The sequence below is a fragment of the Melanotaenia boesemani genome, chromosome 10 (assembly GCF_017639745.1).
Source record: "Melanotaenia boesemani isolate fMelBoe1 chromosome 10, fMelBoe1.pri, whole genome shotgun sequence".
NCBI lineage: Eukaryota > Metazoa > Chordata > Actinopteri > Atheriniformes > Melanotaeniidae > Melanotaenia > Melanotaenia boesemani.
The window spans coordinates 37,721,512-37,746,360 of NC_055691.1; the positions used below are offsets into that span (position 1 = coordinate 37,721,512).

Here is a 24,849-nt window from a genome sequence, read left to right on the forward strand (position 1 = left end):
CCTAAACACATCCTCTGCAGAGAGGCCGGCAGGAAAGGGAGGGAGGAGACTAAAGCTGGAGGGTGAGGCGGGGGTGTAGAGGGGACTGTTGCATTCAAGAGCCTGGGCAGAAAATGGTAAACTACCATCCTGTTATCAAAATATTGGGACCCTGCAACACAAATAAAAACTAAACGTCTTCAATAAGAAATAAAAAGAATTAAATAAAACACTCTGTTAGTGATATGAAAGAGCATCTCAGAGAGGCAGAACGCGTGTTTAGGTTTAGGGAAGGTTCGCCAGGACGAAACTTCAGGACAAACGAATGTGGGGAATTCACCGTCTGCAACATACAATTTAATTAAAGCTCCAGGGAATCAGCGTAAACAAGGAACAATGGAATAACTGTGATCCTCAGGCAGCTCTGCAATAAAAACAGACATCATCCTTTAGTAAAAACAGAAAAAAATCATGGGTTTAAGAAAAAGATTAAGAAACTTTCACTAAAGATAAAAATCCTGGAACACCGGCCTGGTTTTGGTCTGACTGAAGCAGAGGTCTGAAACCCTTCTGCACTGGCTCTGGAGGAAAACGGTGGAACATTCCCAACATCAGTGACACGTACGCTTGCTGGGAAATTAGCAAACAACAAGAAAATCTAACACTGAGCAAAGATGCAGCAGTTGCTAAAAAGTACCGAGCAATGAGCAGAAAAACTGCTGCTGCAGGAAACCAGCAACTCAGGAAACTGTCAGGTTTGGAAAGTCGTCCAGAAACGGAGAATATGCAAAAGAATAGTTGAATCTATTCTAAAACATAAAGTAATAAAGTAGAGATTGTTGTTGTGACATGTAATTACACAGTAAATAGTAGTAGTCGACAAAGTAAACAGTAGAGTCTGACCAACTGATCGGCCGGCCGATTGAATCGGCTGATTAAAATGCTTTTCAAAACAACCATCTGCCGGAGTTTTGCTGATAAATTCTTAATTTCTCATGAAAAGGTAAATGTTGTCGAGTGCCGGAGTCGTGCATAATGATGTCGTTGCGGTGTTTGTCCACTAGATGGAGCTCTGACTCCATTCAATCCTCCGTCCTCACTGCTAACTACAGCAGTAGCTACAGCCAGGCAGCACTACAGGGGTGGGCAGGGCGGAGCCTGACGACAGGTACGTTTATAATGACGTTGTGAAATTAAGAATGACTCAGCATGTCTGCAGTTTAACGCTACATGTGTCATGATAGCGACCCGTCCTTCATCGGTCATGCTTTATATTTATGTTGCATTGCTAAAGCTGTGCTAACCTAGCTTAAGTTACTTCCTGTCCGTTTATGTTAGGAATAATATTGCTGTGGTTATGCTAACCTAGCATAGCGTTAGCTAGCAGCTTAAAGCCGGTAAGGAACTGCAGAAATAAGGTAAGTGTAGAAAATATCTGAGTCCAGAACGAGTGTTAGCTTTTAGTTAACAGCAGATGCTGGAGGGTTTCGAATACGCTGCTTCTTCCACTTGGAATAACTCGGGAACTGATTTCATAACAAACGAACGAACAAACCTGATCTGGGGAGTTAAAGTCAAATATAAGAGCTGGAGAGGGAACCTCCCTTAAGCCTGTTGAAGACTTTGTGGGTACCAGGCTTTAATCAGCATGACTGCCTTTAAAATTCTAGCAGAATTCATCCACGCTGTGCTTCATGTGCCTAATGTGGCTGCTGGATGTTTCCCTCGTAGTTGTTGACGGCTCATGTTTGTTTTGTGGTACTCTTTAAACTTTATTTCCTAATCTGGAGGATTTCTTTGATCTGATTAAGTAAGGGAAAATGACTTACCAAATTATGGAGCAAATACACAAAAGCAGGCCTCAAATCCTAAATCAAACATAAAACCAGAAAACCTGATTTTAAAAAAACCAACCAGCCTCCTCTGTGTTTAAATACCTGCTGTAAAAATGTCCCACCTCGTTTAAAGGTGGTTACAGACATTAAATAAAAGTTTTCATCATTTCAATAAAAACACCATTTTTTTTATTATTTGCAAATCATTGCTGTTTTATTTACATTTTACATGATGTAGCCAATGATTTGGAAGATTTTATATTTTACTGGCTGTGGTTGGCACCGTCCCTCTTTATTGTAATTTATTACTTTAAATGCATCATTACTTTTCCCATTAGGGTAATTATTGATGCATTTAACTGCATGAGGCTGAAGTCTGGGGAGAATATCCCTCAGCACATGAACGTAGCCCGAGACCATGATGAGGGGAGGAGACCAGGAAAACAATCCAGATGGTGGCACAAGGGATGAGGCGGTGGGGTTGAGTGAAGGGGAAGTAGAAAGTAGACCCCATGTCCCACTGGACCCCGTGGGAGTCAGAGTCTCCTTGACTCGTAAAGAGAAACCAGTTCCTGGAAGAAACAATGCATAATTTATAAGTCATTAGCCTACATGGATGTCAAAGACTAATGGAGATGATTAGGGCCCTTTATAAAGTTTCTGCCAGTTATTAATGCCAAACCTGACCCTCTCTGATCCACTGCAGCTGCTTGGCCGACTGCTACCGCGGAGGGAATGTTGTTTATTTACGGACCGGCTGAGCCCTTTGACCCCGCTGCCGTTTACGCCCGCTAGCTTCCCAGACCTCTTCAAAACACAGCAAGGACTGAGCCAAGTGGCCTGGAGCCAGCACAAACACGACGCCATCAGCTTCAGAACTGCACTGCACGTTTCTTTGTCCCTGTGTGTGTGTGTGTGTGGGTGGAGATATATATATGTTATATGTATATAGTGTGTGTGTGTGTGGGTGGGGATATATATATATATTTATTATATATAATGTGTGTGTGTGTGTGTGTGGATTTATATATATATTATATATAATGTGTGTGTGGGTGGGGATATATATATATTATATATAATGTGTGTGTGTGTGGGTGGATATATATATATATATATTATATATAGTGTGTGTGTGTGATATATATTATATGTAATGTGTGTGTGTGGATTTATATATATATTATATATAATGTGTGTGTGTGGGGATATATATATATTATATATAATGTGTGTGTGGGTGGGGATATATATATATTATATATAATGTGTGTGTGTGGGTGGAGATATATATATATATATTATATATAGTGTGTGTGTGTGATATATATTATATGTAATGTGTGTGTGGATTTATATATATATTATATATAATGTGTGTGTGTGGGGATATATATATATATATATTATATAATGTGTGTGTGTGGATCTATATATATATTAAATATAATGTGTGTGTGTGGGTGGAGATATATATATATATATTATATATAGTGTGTGTGTGTGATATACATTATATGTAATGTGTGTGTGTGTGGGGATTTATATATATATTATATATAATGTGTGTGTGGGGGGGATACATATATATATATATTACATAATGTGTGTGTGGGTGGGGATATATATATATTATATATAATGTGTGTGTGGGTGGGGATATATATATATTATATATAATGTGTGTGTGTGTGTTTGTGGGGATATATATATATATATATATATATATTATATATAATGTGTGTGTGTGTATAAATCTTTTGTTGTCCTCACAAACACACACAAACAGAAGAACAGCTTCCTCCATGTAAGAAGCTGACAGCAGGATGTTGTGCATCGTGTATTCCTGCCAGGGCGGTACCACATTGATAAGGACAACAAGGCCACTGACCTGCTGTTCTCTCGTCACACAGACAGACAGCCGGCCTGGCTGCGCTGGAGAGTTTCTTCCCGTTTCCGACCGCCCGGTCGCTCCCTCTGCTGCAGATCTAACATGAACAGAAAGTCACGCCATCCTGCAGGACGAAACTGGGGGGGTGGACTAGTCTCACTTCACATCCAGACAAAAGAAACACCATATAGAACAAAATATTGGCCTAACTGCTGGTCATAACACTGTTTTTGTTTCTTTTTGTTATTAAAGGGGTACACACCTCAAAGCTTTTCCTTTTGCTGGGCTGGAGGAAAAACTGGTGATAAGTATGAAATAAAAAAAAAACACAGCAAGTCTCATTTAAGCTCCTCATTTGGGCTTTTTTTTTCAAATAAAAACTGCAGTCAGTGCAAAAATTTTTATTATTTTACTGCTGATGTTCAAATGGGTCCATCAGCAAATATGACAGTGTGATAAGTTAGAAGTAGAGAACATTTATGGGAGAAAAACTTTTGTGAAGTTAGGTGACAAACAATAAATACAGTGAAATAAACTAGAATCAGGAAAAGAAGCTTCCTGCAATGATGTCCAGATAAAAACAACCCTGGTCCAGTTAGGGCCCACATTCAAACATCGGTAGATGCACATCGCACCAAAGGAATCAGGACTTGGTCTGGTAAGTCGTATTCTGGTCTCCGCTGTGGTCCTTGTGAGGCTATGAGAAGGTCATCACAATAATACATTACACACTACAAGAAGAAGATAAAACAACGAATAAAATCAGCAGAAACAAAGGAATGGAGGACGGTGAAGATGGACTCAAAGTGAGCAGGCAAACCTAAACAGAAGAGTCCTGAGGCTGGATTTAAAGATGAGGAGAGAATATTTTGTATGTCGGTAAGGAGTTCCAAAGTTTGGGAGCAAAGCTCTGCTCCCCCCATGGTGCTGAGGCAGAAAGAGGGCACCGTCAGGTGGATGGAGGAGGATCTGAGTGAGCGGGCTGGAGTGGTGAGGTTGTGGATGGCTTTCAAGGTTCACAGGAGGAGGTTTGTAGTCAATTCTTTGGGTAACTGGGAGCCAGTAGAGATGTAGGATAGGGCAGGAGATGAGGAGGACCTGAGGACAGTAGGTCACTCAGCATCAGAGAAAAAGAAGCATCCAGGAGGAAAGCTCATCGCTTCAACTAGTCCCAACTTCCTGTTTGGTTCTACTGCAGCTCGCTCGAGAGCGATGGCTAAGAGACAGAGCGGCGTAAATGTCACATCCTCCTTGAGAAGTGAGAACATCGAGCCCTCCCGTCCAGTTTCAAATCCTCCTGGAGGAAACCCTCTGCCAAATGTGTAAAAGATGAATCACCCCACCACCTAGCAGCTGATGCAGCTAGCATCGTCCTGGTCAATGCAGCCCTCCACCGGGAGGAGCGCTGGGCCGGACAGGAAGTCTAATTCTAGCCCACTTCCTGTATGACATTCCTGACCCGAGCAGCCTTCCTGCCAGACGTGGAGCTCCAGCTGACGTCGTCTCAGCCTCTCATACATGAAGGACACCAAGAGAAGGAAGGCGAGTTGGAAAAACGGGGAAAACCTTCTATTTCTGAGTTTCCCTTGATGTCAACACAATCATAAAACAAAGTGGGAGCAACATCAGGGTCCGACATTAACGGCTGCCCGATTGCCCGGGCCAAGTAAAAATCGCTGCCGGGCAAGTAGAATCTTCGCACGCATGCCTGGCCGGGCAAGCACCCACTTAGATTTTTTTTTCTCTGTTGTCTATTTTGTCTCCTATGTCTGTCACACGAGGGGCCAGTTGTCGTGAGCTGCTTTTTTTTTTTAATTTATGTGCTGCTGATTTTGATTGGGTGTCTCTGTTGACGTGCCGACCTCAGACGGTTCAGTCACGTGGGGTTACCGAACACGGCAGTGAGCTCGAGAGGGAAATACGAAGCAGAAAAAAGAAAGAGAACTTTCCTGCCTTCGTGGAAGGGCATTTATTCGTGGGTAGAATATGACGAAAAACTGCCGGGTATGTTTTGCACGGTCTGTAGAGAGTTCCCAACCAAAGCTGACAGAAACGGATCTTTTTTCCGCGGAAACGACAGCTACAGAAGACAGAACCTGGAGAGCCATGCTAAATTCATTCCACACTTGTCTTGCGTTGAGGCAAAAAGACGCAGGACTGTTCCCGGACCGATGGACCGTTGTGTCCAAAAACTGTATGCGGAGAGCCACAACCAGATAAAAAACATGTCTTACCACTGCTTATCATGTCGCTAAAACGACATTCTAAAAAAGACTTTCTCCAACCTCCTGATGGTGGTGGAGTTGGTCTTGGGCCTGCCATTGTCCACTGCAGCATGTGAGCGTGGCTTCAGTGCAATGAAAAGAATAAAATCTGACTGGAGGAGCCAGCTATCTATTAAAATGTTGGCCAAGTTGATGTTTTGGGCTATTGAAGGCCCTTCAGTGCAAGATTTTAACTGTGATCGGGCATTAAAAAGGTGGCTCACATGTTCAGACAGGGCACAGAGGGTGTAACGTACACTTACACATACTTCTTTCTGGCCCCTTATTCGGGAATTGTATTATTTGTTAAAATGTTTTTCAATGCATGTCACTGTAATGACATATAAAATAAATACTGTTTTCTGAAGGAAGAAGTGTTGTGTAGCGTTGTATACAGTCAGCAGGAAATGTATTTTAGTAAGATATAACTCGTGAGCAAAAGTTTGCATGACACTGCCAGAAAGAAGACCTCTTAGGCAGGGCAAGTAAGAATTTTGATGGGGCAAGTAGACTTGAAAAGTACTTGCCCTGCCGGGCAAGTAGGAAAAAACCTTAACGTCGGACCCTGAACATTAATAAGTAATTCAAGAGCAGCCCCACCGATGGCTGGCTGTGGCGTTGGTCTAATCCATCCACCCCAACAGTTTTAATCCATTCATTTTATTGGGTTAGCTTCCATTAAGTGCAAAGAATGAGTCCAAATAACATTCAGAACAGTGACAGACTTCATTCATTCCAGCTCCGCAGAGATCGCTTCACACATCACATCAAACATCAGCTTACATCTGTACATGTGCACCAACACAAGATCTGTTCTTTAAAACAGAGAAGTGACACGTTGCCAATAGCAACAAGTGATTTCATTGATAAGATGCCAGAATCGTCACATTTTAAACAGCTTGAGATGCACAGATGTAGAATTTCATGCAAACAATTTACAAGACGATTGGAAACTGGATTTTAATTCATGAATTTTTCTGGCAAAAACATTTACAGAGCTCGCCTTCTTTAAGAGAAAACATTTCTAAGCTTGTACACATCAGGCATGATTACAAGCTGAAATTCAAAAGCTCAGAGTAACAGATCAGCTTTAGAGATCAACTTATTCCACCAGAAATAAGACGATGCTGCAAGTCTGTGCATTAGTGCCTTGTTTTTATCATTTTAGTGTTTCTGTCCCTTTCAAATACATTTCTAGATTAAAGATTTATTATTTACTAGTGTCAATCTGTAAATTCTTCCTATAAAACATAGAATCCAAATAAATGTGTAAATTATGGATAAAGAAGAAAGTTTCACTTAAACAACAGAAAGCAGCCATCTGCCAAAGAAATTAAACTCAAAATAAAATTAGGTTCTAATAAAACCTGATTAAATAAAACAGCCATCATTGGATTTAAGTTAAAAGAAATACAAAAGAAAGAAACTTAAGTCCTTAAATCAAGGTGTTTATCATTGCAACGGTGAAACAGCCTCGTCTACCTGATCCGAGCTACCTCCACCTACAGATTACAATAAACTCTCCCTCAGGCTGCCCACGCTGGACGTGCCGGGCTGCACCTTTCCTGACTGGCTTTGCTTCCAGGTGTGAAGGTCCAGCAGGGCCTGGCTGAGCTTCTCCATCCAGTCCAGTCTCTCCTGATTGGTGTCAGCTGAGAACCAGCACCTGAACCAGCAGCAAACACCAGAGTTAGACCCGGTCAAAGTCCAGAGAAGCAACCTGCTTCAGGTTTACTGTAAACTAAACCAACGGGAAAACACAGTTTCCCATTAATGTACTAATAATCCATGAATGAGCCAGAATGCATTTTAAATTTCCACAGCAACCTAAGCGACATGGACTGAGTTTCCTCTGTGTTTAATGAAGGAATCTGTGGCTTAGAGACAAGGCAGGTTTACATCTAACACGAGGAAAGTGAGGTGATGCCATGCATGTCCTCCAAAGACATGTTGTAAGTGAGCAACAGGCAGAAAAAATTCTGATGACCAATTAATCAGCCGATCAAAAAGAACAAATATATATAAATAAAATAACTTTTGTTTAGAGTAATGTTCATTATTTTAACTTCCCTGCTCTCTGCTTCACATCCATCCTCCTGACATCCGTCTCACCACGCAGCTGAAGGAGGGATGGACCTCGTTCTGGACTCAGATATTTTCTACACTTACCTTATTTCTGCAGTTCCTTACCGGCTTTAAGCTGCTAGCTATCGCTATGTTAGCTTAGCATAACCACAGCAATGTTATTGCTAACATAAACGGACAGGAAGTAACTTAAGCTAGGTTAGCACAGCTTTAGCAATGCAACGTAAATATAAAGCATGACCGATGAAGGACGGGTCGCTATCATGACACATGTAAACAGCGTTAAACTGCAGACATGCTGAGTCATTCTTAATTTCACAACGTCATTATAAACGTACCTGTCGTCAGGCTCCGCCCTGCCCACCCCTGTAGTGCTGCCTGGCTGTAGCTACTGCTGTAGTTAGCAGTGAGGACGGAGGATTGAATGGAGTCAGAGCTCCATCTAGTGGACAAACACCGCAACGACATCATTATGCACGACTCCGGCACTCGACAACATTTACCTTTTCATGAGAAATTAAGAATTTATCGGCAAAACTGCGGCAGATGGTTGGTTTGAAAAGCATTTTAATCAGCCGATTCAATCGGCCGGCCGATCAATCGGTCAGACTATAGTTAACAGGTTTACCCAGTAAATGAGACTGCGTGTCTCATTTACAGCAGGGTGCAGGATAAATGCATTAATAACAAAATTTATGAATGCCCCTGGTAGGGTCACCCATGGCAAACATGTGTCTAGGGGAGGGACCAGACGAAGTGCGCTCAAATCACCCCTATGATGATGAGAAAGCAAGGACCAAGGTTTCCCTTGCCCGGACGTGGGTCACCGGGCCCCCCCTCGGGAGCCAGGCCTGGAGGCAAACGTTAGGTGGCCGGGCCTTTGCCCATGGGGCCCGGTCAGACTCAGCCCAAAAGGGTGACATGGGCCCCCCCTCCCGTGGGCTCACCACCTGCAGGAGGGGCCATAGGGGTCGGGTGCAGTGTGAGCTGGGCGGCTGCCAGAGGCGGGTACCCTGACGGTCTGATCCTCATCTGCAAAAGTTAGCTCTAGGGACGTGGAATGTCACCTCTCTGGCAGGGAAGGAGCCTGAGCTGGTGCGCGAGGTTGAGCGGTTCCGGCTAGATATAGTTGGACTCACCTCGAGGCACGGCTTGGGCTCTGAAACCACTGCCCTCGAGAGGGGCTGGACCCTCTTCCATTCTGGAGTTGCTCCAGGTGAGAGGCGCCGAGCAGGTGTGGGCATGCTCATTGCCCCCCGACTTTGTGCCTGTACATTGGGGTTTACCCCGGTGGACGAAAGGGTAGCCTCCCTCCGCCTTCGGGTGGGGACACAGGTCCTGACTGTTGTTTGTGCTTACTTTGATGATTGACTTTGTAGTCGTATCGTTGGACATGTTATGGACACTTGGGTGAGGAGAGGGGCGGAGCTGTCAACTGATTGCCACCTGGTGGTGAGTTGGCTCAGATGGTGGGGGAGGATGCCGGTCAGACCCGGCAGACCCAAGCGTGTTGTGAGGGTCTGCTGGGAACGTCTGGTGGGGTCCCCCGTTTCAACCGCCATCTCCGGCACAGCTTCAACCATGTCCCGTGTGAGGTGGGGGACATTGAGTGCAAGTGGGCTGTGTCAGCTGAGGCCGCAAGGTCGTTGGTGCCTGTCGTGGCGGTAACCCCCAAACTCGTTGGTGGACACCGGCATTAAGGGATGCCGTCAAGCTGAAGAAGGAGTCCTATTGGACCTTTTTGGCCTGTGGGACTCCAGAGGCAGCTGATGGGTATCGGCGGGCTAAGCGGAATGTGGCTTCGGCGGTCGCTAAGGCAAAAACTCGGGCATGGGAGGAGTTTGGAGAGCACATGGAGAATGACTTCCGGACGGCTTCAAGGAGATTCTGGGAAGTCTGGGTTTCCCTGCTTAGGCAGCTGCCCCCGCGACCCGACTCCGGATAAGCGGTAGATAATGAATGGATGGATGAAGAAATTAAATAAAAACAGAAAAAAATCCCTGAAATAAAATAGATAAAATAAAGTTCCAGCGTTGAGAACACAAAGTAGACCTGACCCTGATGACCTGAGGGATCTGGTTTCATAACCAGCCAGAAGATCCTGAATGGATTCTGGTCCTAAACCATTCAGGTTGTTGTAAATTAACAGTTTGAAGCCAGTGTAAAAGTCTTATGACTGGAGTTCTAGGATCTACTTTCCTGGTCTTAGTGAGGACTGGAGGTCTAGGATCTACTTTCCTGGTCTTAGTGAGAACTGGAGGTCTAGGATCTACTTTCCTGGTCTTGGTGAGAACTGGAGGTCTAGGATCTACTTTCTTGGTCTTCTATTCTATTCTATTCTACAGTCATTTAGCAGACGCTTTTATCCAAAGCGACTTACATTTGGTCTTAGTGAGAACTGGAGGTCTAGGATCTACGTTCCTGGTCTTAGTGAGAACTGGAGGTCTAGGGTCTACGTTCCTGGTCTTAGTGAGGACTGGAGCAGCAGCGTTCTGGACTAACTGCAGGTGTCTGATGGACCTTTTAGGGAGATCTGTGAGGACAGCATGACAGTAGTCCAGTCTACTGAAGATATTTACAGAAATACTTACTTGGACAACGAATCCGGCTGCTCTGTGATGCTGCTCACCAGCTCAAAGGTGAAAGGTCGAGCGCATGAATCCCTCTTAACTGGTCTGACGCACTGACTGGGAGACCTGGACAGAGAGATGCTGCCTTCTGCTTCCTGACGAGGTCAAACAGAGGAGACATGAAAGATCCTGGCAGCAGGACTGCATGCGCCAGCTGCTCTGTCCAGCCGTACCTTCGTTTCTCGGTCATTGGGGTGGTTCCAGTAGGTCATGTTGCATCCCTCCAGGAGAAAATATCGGCGGTGCCACACCCCATACCCGCTGATCAACTCGAACATTGTCTGGAAGCAGAAACACCAAATTATTAAAACTGACTTTTAGCAAGAAGTTAGCTTCTGAAGCATAATTAGCTTATTTTAAATCTCGTGTAAGGTGTTTTTTTGTTGATTTCACCCCTTCCCCTGCAAGAGTATCAAGTTGCCAGGCAGCCTTTTGGCTCATACTGACTCATCTTTGAAAGCAACTGTAAATGTTGTGTGTGGATTACGTTAACACCAGATATGTCTACACAGAGAACAGAACCTGAACGTTAGAAAAACAGGAAGTAAGTTTGTCTGTCTTCATTTATTCTTGAGTTATCAACAATAAAAGCCAGCCCAGTGCTACGCTAGTGAGGTGTCGGTTCGTAGCTGCTTTATGACGCGCTGGGCAGATAATGCTGGACCTGCTGCTTGTGTCTAGAAATTAATCCCGGAGGCTTCGTCTCAGCTGTGATATCAGCAGTTTATTGCTTCTGGCAGGTGAATGTTCCATAAGTTACACTACTACAACTGCGTTCCTATATTATCCGCCACAGCGGTCAAAAATCTGTAAGCCGTTCTGGCACCCCACTATATACATGAGCACAGCTCCATCTAGTGGCCAAACAAGAAATAAAACACATATTTGGCTGTTACAGCAACAATTTAATACTGATCATTTTCATGAAAAAAAAAGATTTTGGAGAAAAACACTGAGAAAATTGTTTGTATCAAAGACATTTATTTTCAAGATAAAACTGATTTGCCACTTACATTCTTATTTACAAGTAGCAAAGTATTAAAAATAACTAAATATAATAACATTTGAATTTATCCCAACATTTCCCAGAATGTTTGGCGGCACTAGAACTTTTAAAGAAGCAAAACCTCCCCTAAAGCTGCAGATTATTATGACCTTTATATAATTACAGAAATCACTTCGATTTGTTCACATATCAGTTCAGCCTTCTTTTGTAAAAGCGTCCATCTTGCTCATTTTAAACAAAATAAATGTGCTAAATAAATTCTTGCTTGTGTTGTTCTTACAATTAGATGTAATTCACTTTGGATAAAAGCGTCTTCTAAAAGACTGTAGAATAGAATAGAATAGAAAAAAGCAGAATTGAACAAAAACAAAGTAAAACCCCCATCCCGTCCTCCCCCACCTCTGGGTCCACCACCTCCGCCCTCTTCCTCGTCTGCTCCTCAGTCCTCTTCCCAGCCTCCTTTTTCTCTGTCGCTCTTGCTAGTAAATTCTTCCGATAATAAATCGGAGATGGAGTTGTCAGAGTCTGTCTCCATATTTATCTTTCAGGCTTCTGTCACGGACTAAGTTTTCTGTGTAAAACATTTTCGATCGGAAGTGAAATGTTGTGTACTACGTTGCTGTGGGATGCTGGTTATTTGTGTTAAAAACAACTTTTCCGGAAGAGCAACTCTTTCTTTGTTTTTGGACCCAGGAGTGTTACAGTTATTCATGAGATCGGCAACAATGCCCTCCACACTATAACCGCCGAAAATAACCGTAAATGAACATTTATGCATGGAGCATCAGGCATCAGAAGATGGAGCGCTGGCTGGAAAATCTCTGCGAGTGGAAATTTCTTCTTTCCAGAGATGATGTTCTAGTTGTTCTAAAAACAAATCATCTTGTCCTTATGTGCAGGATGAGTCTCTTTTCATTAAAAGTGCAGAATAATAGTTTTTGTAGCAACAGATGCATGTGTACCTGCATCTGACTGGGTGTCTTGTTTCCCCTCATTTGCGGCGGTAGTTTGGTAGTGTTGTGATTTGTGTGCTAGCTGTGCTGACTGGTAGCCATTGGTCAGTTGGACTATTCGAGGGTAAGTAGCAGGATGAGTCCTGCCGGGTTGTTGTCCCTAGTCGGGGACGGTAGGGTAGTCCCAGAAGGTTTGGTCTACCTCCGTGTTCTCAGTGGGGAACGTTTTGGGGCACAGGCTGGGTTTTGGTCCTTCGAGCAGTGCTTCCGATTCGTTTGTGTGCTTTGTGTTTGTGTTTTTTTTTTTTGTATCGTTTTGTGCCAAAATCCTTGAGAGGATTTTGACACTTTAGGGGGGGTGTGTTACGGCCCTGCTTGTCATAGACAGCTGTGGCCGTTTGTGTTGTGATTAGGGGCGGCAGAGCGCTGTCCGGAGTGGCTAAGGCCAGCGCCTTTGTCCCCGCCCCTGTGTGACTGGCACCCCTCTGGACCAGTCAGGCTGCAGCCTACGGGGAAGCTCAGGCTGAAAAGGCTGCAGCCGAGGCAGGTCTGGAGAGGGGGAGAAGCCAGAATGGCTCCGGGTCTGTGTATAGTTAATGTGCAGCACCAATGACCACTGTCACCACGACTAGGCGAACCTTGTCTTGCCCCGTGTCTGGAGGTCTGTCTTTCCCTGGCACATCCATGAAAAAAATCATTTTAACTACTGTAGATATCTCACTGATCAGCAGAGGTTAATCCCCAATGTTTCTACAATGATGGCTTCATGTTTTCTCACATAGAAGTTGCTTACCAAGCCTGGATTGTCTGATGAAACTAAAAACTCAGCTAAGCTCTGAACAAATCATTTCTACACACTGATTTCCAAGATTAGGAGTGAACTCTCTGCAGCATTGCTTCAATTTAGAAAGCTTGCAAAATTGTGAAAGAGAAACAAAACAACAAGACTTTACTGACCAGGAATCCTTGGTGTTGGACGTTCGAGTGGCTCTCACTGTCCAGTTGCAGGTAGATGCTGCCCTCTAGAGGCGACAGAAAAGGCACCTACAGCCGGAAACAGGAACACACCTGGTCACACTGCTGCCCAGTAGAAGACAGAAGACTGATTTCTACTCACTGCACTTTAACATGCTCTTCTACTGAAGGTCTACTCCTAAAACAGCTTGCTGTGGTCAGACTGAGCAGTTTTATGAAGCTTTTACATACACACATTTATTTATATATATATATATATATATATACATATATAAATAAAAGTTGCAATGGACTATAAGTCACATTTATTTAGAAATTTATTTCACAAAATCCAAGACCAAGAAGAAACATTTAATCTGGAAAGGCAGGTTATTTAACCACACAACAGCACACAGACCAGCAGGCTGAACATGTGTCTGGTATATTAACGTAACACCAGGTCTCCTCCAGGATGTTTTCAACTGAGGGAGAACTGGTCTCCTTATTACACTTGATGAACAGCTGACTGAGGTCCAGAGAAAGTAGGAAAATGACCTGACAACCGGCTCAGCTGTTCATTGTACATAAAGACTCAGACATCACTGAATCCAGTGGACTCTTCATCCTCAGTGTGGTTTCTGAACAACTCCGCCAGCTGCTGCTCCATCACCGCGTTCAGCTGCATATTTTACTACCTGCAGTGCGGATTTTCTTCTTTGGGGACTTTGTGTTTAGTCTTTCTCAGTTGTTTAAGTTAATGTTCTAGTTCATTTTTTCAGTGGTACAGAAGCAGCATTTACTGTGGTTATCCCGAGCCTAGAGCGCCCCTAATGTTTACCACTTGGTTTATGTCAGTGTGAATTTACATTTAAAAACATGTTAAATTATATACAGAAGTCACACCTAACCGTAAGTCGCAGGACCAACCAAACTATGAAAAAAAAGTGTGACTTATAGTCCGGAAAATATGGCACTGTAATTTTTATCTCCGGCAAGATTAGACCAGAAAGAGCTGGAAATAGTGGCAGGAAGTGAAATCCTATCTAGACAGCACCGCTTATCAGTTAGCATGGCTGCAACCAAGAAGCAGGCTAGCTTCCGCCAGGTGGAAGAGAAGCTGAAGGATGAAGGTGTGATAGTGACGTGAAGAGTGAAACCTTTTCCTGAAATTCATCTCCAAGCAGCTTCCTGATTTTGCCTTCAAATTTCATCTGAGTGAAAGAAGTGAGACAGAGAAGGGACAGATATTACATCAGCGGTGATTTCATGAAGGGTAAACATGATGAGGAGGGCATCTGTGGCACAGCATCGAGCATCAGACTGAATTACTGACATTTCCATGGAAAGTGGCCTTGTTTTACATCACCAGACATAGTGTGCTTACTCATGAGCCCACAGTGGATTTAGACTAAACTCTGGACTTACCTTATCCAGAGGAAACTTGCTGAGTCCCAGTGAGGCCAGGGTGATCTTATGGGAGCCCACCAGACAAAAGTTACTGGAGCGACGAGTGCTGATGGTGTTAGGAGCACTGCCTGGACGTCAGACACCAATAATGTGCAACGTGATCAATAATGGCCACTTTTCCCCTCTTTTTAGTAGAAAGTTATCTATAACTTGCTGCAGGGTGTAGTAAACAGGAAAAAGCTCAACTTACATGTCAAACTGTTACTGGCTCTCTGGTGAAAACAGAGAGAGAAGATTCAGAAATGCTTCAGCTAGGGAGGAAAAAAGCAGGATTTACTGAGTGAAAAAAGAAATAAGTGGAGACTCACTGTGATGGTATTCAGCAGCTTTCTTGGTGTGACCTGAAAACGTGAAGATACCAGACACAAATTTAGAGGGTTGTTAATAAACAGGAGCTCTGAGAAGTCCATGTGCGTACCCGTGACTTGGTGGTGGTCCTGTCGGTGCTGCAGCTGCTGCCTGAAGTCTGAGACTGAACAACAAAAACAATCCCATAAACATAAAGCAGCTTTAAACAGCATCATTATAAAGGTAGAAGAGCTGAAATGCCGGGCTAGACACCCCTCTGCTCCGGTTGGAGGTTGTTCTGTTTATTTTTCTTTATACTCAAAGAATAAACTGAATATCGCTGATATGAAAGAGCCTGTTGTCTCACCAGGCTGTAGACTTCTACGTCAATTTCAAACGATGACCGGATATCCTTCCTGAAATATCAGAGCAACAAAGCATTACTAACGAGTACACATCAGTAGTGAACTGGGTATGAAAGCAAGGCCGATGGAAAGCAGCGTACAGCGTGACCGAGGTTGGGAACGAGATGGTGTCTCCATTTTCAGCATCAGCAGCCGTCGCCAGTGGCGTGGCGACCATGTTGCAGGGTCCGTACCGGATCAGGACAAAGAAGTAGTGGCTTGGTCGACCTGAACACGTATCTGTATTAATTCTTGGTTATCAGTAAAAATAATATTAATACTAGATTGTTCCTAATAGCAGATATTTACCTGTGCGGCTGTGTGACGAGCAGACGAACTCCACCTTCAGAGGCAGCTGGATGTTAGTGATGCTGAAGGTTCCTCTGCAGGGCTGATGGGAAACGTGTTCTCTATCCTCCTTTCCGACCTCTTCAGAGTTCCTCTCCTCCCTCAACCTGGCCACCTCTGCCAGCAGAGCCGAGCGCTTCTCACCTAAATAAAGAAACGCTTACTACGCACAAAACACTAGCTGGAGTTTATACGTTATAATTTAGACTGATTTGCAGTGCTATGGGAAGACGAAGCAGTGCTTCCTTCTTTTTCAGCTAAACTTGATGAATAAAATGGTCTGTTAAAACTGACAGAACTGGCTTCGGCAGAAGATCGTCTCCTTGGGAAATGACAGAAGGTGATCAATACATTTATTTCCCAAGTATTTTAAAGATCTGCCTGCATGAAGTAAATTTCCTGCCTGTCATTCCACAACTATGCATGTTTTTTTCCCCACACTTGAACATCATTACATTTCAGAAGCTAGAACGAACACTGAAGGCTTTCTAGGAGGAAGACTGATGTACGGATATTATAACACACCAGGATGGAGGCGGTTTATGGTACATACATGAGACCAGCAGCAGCTTCTCTGCTTCGGCCTCCTCCAGTGAACCGCGGCCATGTTCTTCGTCAGTGCAGCAGCTCAGGGCTTGCAGCGTCTGGCTGATCACAGTCTGCAGTTTTCCTGCCTCCTCGGTCAGAGCCTGGACAAATAAAAGCAGCGTGAGTCGGGATCAAGTCGGCGTCAGTCATCAGACTTCTTCCAGGAAACGGCTTTGATGTCCTCCATGTTGGTGATTCGTAGTGGTGTTCCGATCGATCGGACACCGATCATTATCGGCCGATATCCGTAAAAAAGTATGTGATCGGTGTTCGCCGATCAATGCCTTTTGTTGCCGATCACAAAATCTGACCACCTATATTTCATACTCTGCAACCTGCAGAAGCGCTGCGGGCAGTGTCATAGCTCCCGCTTTCCTCCACAATTTGCATGCGCGCGGTTGCAAATCCAAAGCAAACATGTCTGCCGTGTGGAAGTTTTACACTGTGTGTGAGAGTGATGTAAAGTTTGCATCCTGCAACACGTGCAACGCAAAAGTACCTCGCGGGGGAAGTACGTCAAAATCCTTCAATAAAACGAATCTAATACGGCATTTAAAGAACAAACACTTGACGGAGTACGCTGAATTTTCGAGGCTCACTGCACAGAATGAAAGGAAGACGCTGGTGCAGCCAGAACGCAGCTAACGCAGCCAACAGTTACCAACACTCGTCCGTATGAGCGTGACAGTCAAGCAAATAACCACAAAAATAATTCAGTTAATCGGCCTTGACGACCAACCGTTCTCAGTGGTGGAGGACGCCTCTTTTACTTGGCTTTTTTTTTTAGCAATATTAAGATTTTGTTTTACTTTCTTATTTAGCCTTATGAGAGCCTTATGTGTTTTCAGTCTGTTAAAATATAGTACTACTGATTACTGAAAGATAGCGCATTGTACTATGTACATGTTATTGTCTAAATTAGGGGGATTTTATGGTTCCTTTTCCACATCAAATAGTCGGCAGTGCTTATAAGAAAATTACAGCCAATCTATGTGATTATCGGTGATCGGCAGTGATCGGTGATCGGCAGTGATCGGTGATCGGCAGTGATCGGCACTCATGGGTGATCGGTATCGGAATCGGCAACAAAAAACCTGATCGGAGCATCCCTAGTGATTCGTTTAAACTTGTGTAAAATTTTCTAAAGCTTCAAAGTCATACCTAGAAAACCCAAGTCACTGATGCTAAAATAACTGATTAAAAAACACAAGTCCAGCTTCTGTTTTCTTAACCATTCACTTAAAAACTTCATGAAAACTAAACAGCAAGTCAAAAATATAGCACCAGAATTTAGCACATTTGCCTTATCAGGCCAAAACGTGTCAATAAATCTGGACTAAAAGTACAAAGAGGTTTAGGCTTTTGAAGCGAATGAAACGGAGAAAATAATTTAAGGATTTAAGTAAAACAAATATAAAATCTCAGAAGTTTTCCTTGAAAATAACAAAGTGGTACAAACCATGACTTTCTCCTTGGTGCTGGTGGGTGGGTGAGGCTGGGACGTCTCTGCAGCTCGTCTCTGAACAGCAGGAGTGACGCTCTGAATGGAGGCCGGCGTCCTCAGCCTCTGGGTGCGGTAGGCATCGATGCTGTCACACAGAGAAGAAGTGGTAGAGTTTGGTAGATGGTTCCACCACCGGGGAACAACAGAGGAGAAGAGTCTAGCTACTGATGTGGCGCCACCTTGTGGTGGGAGCACTAGGCGTCTTTCACTGGCAGAGCGTAACTGTGGAGAGGGAGTGTAGCTCTGGATTAAGGAGTGGAGGTAGACCGGAGCCGTTTGGGTTATTGTTTTGTAAGCCAGAAGCAGAGGTTTGAATCTGATTTGCTGCAACTGGAAGCCAGTGGAGAGCGATTAGCAGCGGAGTGACATGAGCTCTTTTGGGCTGGTTGAAGACCAGACGTGCTGCTGTGTTCTGGCTCATCTGCAGAGGTTTAACTGAGCATGCAGGCAGGCCAGCCAGTAAGGAGTTGCAGTAGTCAATGCGTGAAATGACCAGAGCCTGGACCAGGAGCTGGGCCGTGTGTTCAGTCAGGTAGGGTCTGATCCTCCTGATGTTGTAGAGAGCAAATCGGCAAGACCGGGAAACCATGTTGCCTCGGTTTCCCGGTCTTGTCGGTCTTAATCCAGAGCTACACTCCCTCTCCACAGCTACGCTCTGCCAGTGAAAGACGCCTAGTGCTCCCACCACAAGGTGGCGCCACATCAGTAGCTAGACTCTTCTCCTCTGTTGTTCCCCAGTGGTGGAACCATCTACCAAACTCCGTCTGATTCGCAGAGTCCTTATCCACTTTTAAAAGCAAGCTGAAGACTCAGTTGTTTAAGGAACATTTCCACACTTAGCTTAACTCTTCTACTCAGAATGAGGTAGAAAGATTTGTCCAGCTCTTTGGCTCAATCAGGTACTGAAGAAGCTGCTGCACTTATATCCAAGATGATGCTGTGGGATGAAATCGTAATCTTAAAGAAAAGAAGAAGAAGAAAAAAAAGCCCAGCCTCTAGTCCACCTGGACTCACAGCAGTCTGACTACCACTTAATGATAACGTCTCTCCTGGTTCGTTACTGCTAGTGTTCTTCCTCTCAGATGTAAGTCGCTTTGGAGAAAGGATCTGCTAAATCACTAGAATAGAATAGAATAGAACCAGGCTGACTCTTTTCTTGGCCACTTGGATCCCCAAACTGGGCCAAAATTTACCACATAAGTATTTTATAATAATAACAATAATAATACAATTAATTTAAAAAAGTGCCTTTCAAAACACTGTACAAAATGGAAAAGGGAAAACTGTTGGATTTGGAGAGAGTGGGGGCGTGCCTACCAGGAAGACTTCTGTTTTAGAACTGCGGAGTTTGAGGAAGTTGAAGAAAACCAAGAATGAATTTCTTGTAGACAGGTGGTGAGGGAGGTTGGTGGAAGTGAAGAGGATGGTTTGGTATCGAGGTAGAGCTGGGTGTCATCCGCGTAGCCATGAAAATAAACACTGTCTAGTAAAGATGTAACCAAGCGGAAGAATGTAAACAATGAATAGGAGGAGCCCCAGGACTGAGCCCTGGAGCACACCAGCAGAGACAGGAAAGAGTTTGTCAAATGAATTGTGTGCAGCCAGAAAGGTAAGAAGTGAACCAGGTGAAGGGGGTGTGAGTTATGCCGATGGATGACAGTCTGTCGAGGAGAATGCTGTGAGAGATGGTGTCGAATGCTGCTGTGAGGTCAAGAAGGAGGAGAATGGATACTAAACCTGAATCTGAAGCTATGAGAAGGTCGTTGGAGATTTTGAGGAGTGCTGTTTCAGTGCTGTGAATGGAATGGAAACGGGATTGAAACTGCTCATAAATATTGTTGGTGATAGACAAGAAGAACTCTAGCTTTCCATCCACAAGAACATCTTGGGACAGATGCCCTTTGCTGCTGAAAGAGCGGATGTTAAGGAGGCCAAAGCTGACGGTGGTGAAATTGTAGCAAAGTAAGCCGATCTAAGCAGGCTGGCCAGGACACTGTGATTAACACCCCGGCCAGCAGTACGGGGATGACGGCGTGTAGTGGACCAAGTTGATTTTATGGAGTAAGAGTCATGGTACTGGAGATTACAGCGTGATCCACGGTGAATGTATCTCCGACGGGGCTGAAAGGCGATGTCCGGGTGGATGTCAAGACCAGGTGGTGGCTGTGGAGAACAGGTGTGGCGCTGAAGTTTTAAAAGTGCAGCAGCAGAATACTGGAGGAGTTCACCTGCTTACAGGTGGACAAGAGAGACAAGGAGCCCTCCGACTACAAACCAGTGTTTGGTCTGGAGAATCCACATCGCTTTTAGGAAGGAAAACAAGTGAGCCAGAAGTCCCAGGTAAGAATTCGTTAGTAAATTAGCCACAGGAAGGGAATCTAGGACCGTGTATGCAATACAATTCATGATCTGGCCCTGGCATTTAGCCACTATATCATCAGTTTCTACCACTGTGCACAGTGCAAGTATATCAGTCATAGTTAGCATTAGCATCCCTGCTAGCTTCAGAACTGGATATAGCCACATCTGTTTCCTTGGGAGTGTCTAAGAGGATGTATTTAGCCGAGTTCTCTTGCTGATCACTTTTAGCTTGTTGTAAATTAGTAAAATCTCCAAATTAATGAAAGAAATTGTCTCTGTTTTGTCTTCGCTCTGCGCCACCGTGTGTCTAAAATCTGATATGGTGGGGATGCTCCTGCGTTTACGCTCAAAGATATATACCAGACAGATGAAAACTCGCGAGACGTAGAATTTGAACAAACTTTACACTCCCAAGACCTGCGAGAAATCAACAAGATGGCTGTGAATTGGAGCATACGACACGCTGGCACATGCTGCAGTTTCACTACTATGGACGAGTATGCTGTGAATTTTGTTGGAAGAACAGTGTGAACAGACTGGAAATGAGCAGGAAACGGTAAGGAAATAAAATATATTGCTTAGAGTAGTTTGGGGGTTGGTGACGTTTTGACAGCAAGTTTGACAGAAGTGTTGTCGAGGGAAGCAGATTTTCCCATGAGAAAGCAATTAGCAGGTTTGCTTTTGTAGTGCGCCACCGCCAATGGACCAACGGACTTAGTGAATAGATCTAATCCCGTCTCCCCTGCACACTGGAGTGGGAGATTGGTGTTGTGAGTCCCAGCCGGGTTTCTTGTTTTTCCTTCCTGCTTACTTTTGTGTTGATGAGGAACGATTCACTGCGGAACACTCGTCGTTTCCTTGTTTTGGTGTCCTGATGTCGGGCTCATTTAGAAAACCTGGAGTGGAGTTTTCGGTGGTTTATTTTGTATTAAGCAAAACTGGAATGAACTAGGCCATACAAAAAGGTGGAAATGATTAATTCTGGGACTGGATTGGAAATATGTTTTATTTTCTTTTTACTTTTTCGTTTTCTTCTTCTGAAGGCCCGAACTGAACTGAACTATTATTTTTCTGGTTTCATAATTTTTTTGGATGAGCTGGTGAAACTATTTTGCGGCCGCTTCACACTCAGCTGCGAATCGCTCCATTCAGAGCTGAAGATCACGGCCCAATGAAGCCAACAGAACCACATTAACCGCAAAGAGCAGAGACCCAATCTTGAGGCCACCAAACTGGATCCCCTCAACACCTCGGCTGTGCCTAGAAATTATATCCATAAAAGTTATGAACAGAATCGATGACAAAGGACAGCCTTGGCGGAGTCCAACCCGCACTGGAAACTAGTCTGATTTACTGCCGGCAATGCGGACCAAGCTCTGACACTGGTCGTACAGGGACCGGACAGCTCGTACAAGCGACTCCGGCACTCCATACACCCGGAGTACCCCCCACAGGAGTCCCCGAGGGACACGGTCGAATGCCTTCAAGTACACAAAGCACATGTAGATTGGTCGGCCAAACTCCCATGCCCCCTCAAAGACCGCGAAGAGGGTGTAGAGCTGGTCCACTGTTCCACAACCGGGACGAAAACCACACGGCTCCTCCTCAATCTGAGGTTCGACTATCCGACAGACGCTCCTCTCCAGAACCCCTGAACAGACCTTACCGGGGAGGCTGAGGAGTGTAATCCCCTGTAGCTGGAGCACACCCTCCGGTCCCCCTTTTTGAAGAGGGGGACCAAAACCCCACTCTGCCAGTCCAGGGGAACTGTCCCCGATGTCCACGAGATGCTGAAGAGACGTGTCAGCCAAGACAGCCCTACAGCATCCAGAGCCTTAAGGAACTCTGGGTAGATCTCATCAACCCCCAGGGCCTTGCCACCGAGGAGCTTTTTAACCATCTCAGTGACCTCAGCCCCAGAGATAGGAGAGCCAGCAGCAGCTACCCCAGACTCTGCTTCTTCATTGGAAGACGTGTTGGTGGGATTGAGAAGGTCTTTGAAGTATTCCCTCCACCTCCTCACAACGTCCCGAGTCGAGGTCAGCAGCCCTTCATCCCCACTGTACACAGTGTTGACGGAACACTGCTTTCCCCTCCTGAGCCGCCGGATGGTGGACCAGAATCTCCTCGAAGCCATCTGGAAATCATTCTCCATGGCCTCTACAAACTCCTCCCACGCCCGAGTTTTTGCCTTAGCGATTGCCGAAGCTGAGCTCCGCTTAGCCCGCCGATACCCATCAGCTGCCTCTGGAGTCCCACAGGCCAAAAAGGCCCGATAGGACTCCTTTTTCAGCTTGACTGCATCTCTTACTGCGGGTGTCCACCAACGAGTCTGGGGGTTACTGCCACGACAGGCACCGACGACCTTACGGCCACAGCTGCGGCTGGCCGCCTCAACAATAGAGGCACGGAACACAGCCCATTCGGACTTAATGTCCCCCGCCTCACCCCGGACATGGTTGAAGCTCTGCCGGATGGCAGTTGAAACTCTTTCTGACAGGAGACTCTGCCAGACATTTTCAGCAGACCCTCACAACACACTCGGGTCTGCCAGGCCTGACCAGCATCATCCCCCACCATCTGAGCCAACTCACCACCAGGTGGTGATCAGTTAGCAGCTCCGCCCCTCTCTTCACCCGAGTGTCCAAGACATGCGGCCGCAAGTTCGATGACACGACTACAAAGTCGATCATCGAACTGCGGCCTAGAGTGTTCTGGTGCCAAGTGCACATGTGGACATTCTTGTGTCTGAGCAAGGTGTTCGTTATGAACAGTCCATGACGAGCACAGAAGTCCAACAAAAAAGCACCACTCGGATTTAGATTAGGGGGGCTGTTCCTCCCAATCATGCCCCTCCAGGTCTCGCTGTCATTGCCCACATGAGCATTGAAGTCCCCCAGCAGAACGAGGGAGTCCCCGGAAGGAGTGCTCTCCAACATCCCCTCCAAGGACTCCAAAAGTGGCAGGTACTCTGAACTGCTATGTGGTGCATAAGAACAAACAACAGTCAGGTCCTGTCCCCCCACCCGAAGGCGGAGGAAGGCTACACTTTCGTCCACTGGGGTAAACCCCAACGTACAGGCGCCAAGTTGGGGGGCAATGAGCATGCCCACACCTGCTCGGCGCCTCTCACCGGGAGGAACTCCAGAATGGAAGAGGGTCCAGCCCCTCTGAAGGACAGTGGTTCCAGAGCCCAAGCCGTGCATCGAGGTGAGTCCAACTATATCTAGCCGGAACCACTCAACCTCACGCACCAGCTCAGGCTCCTTTCCCGCCAGAGAGGTGACATTCCACGTCCCTAAGGCTAGCTTTTGCAGCCAAGGATCAGACAGCCAGGGTCCCCGCCTCTGACAGCACCCAGCTCACAATGCACCCGACCCCTATGGCCCCTCCTGCAGGTGGTGAGCCCACGGGAGGAGAGGTCCATGTCACCCTTTCGGGCTCAGCCCGACCTGGCTCCATGGGCAAAGGCCCGCCCACCAAGCACTTGCCTCCGTGCCCCACCTACAGGCCTGGGTCCAGAAGGGGGGCCCCGGTGACCCACGTCCAGGCAAGGGAAACCTTGGTCCTTGCTTTCTCATCATCATAGGGGTGATTTGAGACGCACTTCGTCTGGTCCCTCCCCTAGACCCGTTTGCCATGGGTGACCCTACCAGGGGCATGAGTCCCAGACAACATAGCCACTAGGATCGTCAGGACACACAAACTCCTCCACCACGATAAGGTGGCGGCTCAGGGAGGAGTACAAGCGGCCAAAATGAGTTTTCTCCGCAGGGCGGCCGGGCTCTCCCTTAGAGATAGGGTGAGAAGCTCGGTGATCCGGGAGGGGCTCAGAGTAGAGCCGCTGCTCCTCCTCCACATCGAGAGGAACCAGATGAGGTGGCTCTGGCATCTGGTTAGGACGCCTCCTGGACGCCTCCCTGGTGAGGTGTTCCGGGCACGTCCCACCGGAAAGAGGCCCCGGTGAAGACCTAGGATGATGGCCGGACTACATCTCTCGGCTGGCCTGGGAACGCCTTGGGATCCCTCTGGATGAGCTGGTGAATGTGGCTGGGGAGATGGAAGTCAGGGTTTCCCTGATTAGGCAGCTGCCCCCGCGACCCAACACCAGATAAGTGGTAGATAATGAATGGAAATGGATGGATGGTTGCGATATGTGTGTATGTATAGGTTCTTGGTGTTGGGTAGGGCTGCAACAAATGACTATTCTGATGGTCGATTAGTCACCGACTATTAAAACGACTAGTCGACCAATCGGATTATGTATCTCATGATTATTTTATATGGATCTT

The 24,849-nt window shown here is 45.7% G+C and overlaps 1 protein-coding gene across 7 annotated transcripts in view; it reads right to left on the reverse strand.

The window, feature by feature from the left end:
- Window positions 1-6,915: 6,915 nt before the first annotated feature.
- Window positions 6,916-24,849, reverse strand: part of si:dkey-30c15.10 (uncharacterized protein LOC559353 homolog) — a 32,781-nt gene continuing 14,847 nt past the window's right edge. For 6 of the 7 annotated variants that reach the window (XM_041996827.1, XM_041996826.1, XM_041996824.1 and 3 more), the window contains 14 exons: window positions 18,152-18,281; window positions 16,658-16,793; window positions 16,066-16,248; window positions 15,858-15,984; window positions 15,720-15,768; window positions 15,483-15,536; window positions 15,373-15,405; window positions 15,255-15,276; window positions 15,023-15,132; window positions 14,755-14,808; window positions 13,601-13,687; window positions 10,858-10,965; window positions 10,646-10,779; window positions 6,916-7,635 (listed from right to left, as the gene is read on the reverse strand). In XM_041996827.1, coding sequence (XP_041852761.1) covers window positions 7,479-7,635; window positions 10,646-10,779; window positions 10,858-10,965; window positions 13,601-13,687; window positions 14,755-14,808; window positions 15,023-15,132; window positions 15,255-15,276; window positions 15,373-15,405; window positions 15,483-15,536; window positions 15,720-15,768; window positions 15,858-15,984; window positions 16,066-16,248; window positions 16,658-16,793; window positions 18,152-18,281 — 1,384 coding nt within the window. In that variant the 3' untranslated portion in view covers window positions 6,916-7,478. The remainder of the gene's footprint in view (window positions 7,636-10,645; window positions 10,780-10,857; window positions 10,966-13,600; window positions 13,688-14,754; window positions 14,809-15,022; window positions 15,133-15,254; window positions 15,277-15,372; window positions 15,406-15,482; window positions 15,537-15,719; window positions 15,769-15,857; window positions 15,985-16,065; window positions 16,249-16,657; window positions 16,794-18,151; window positions 18,282-24,849) is intronic. The other variant, XM_041996825.1, reaches the window with a different exon arrangement.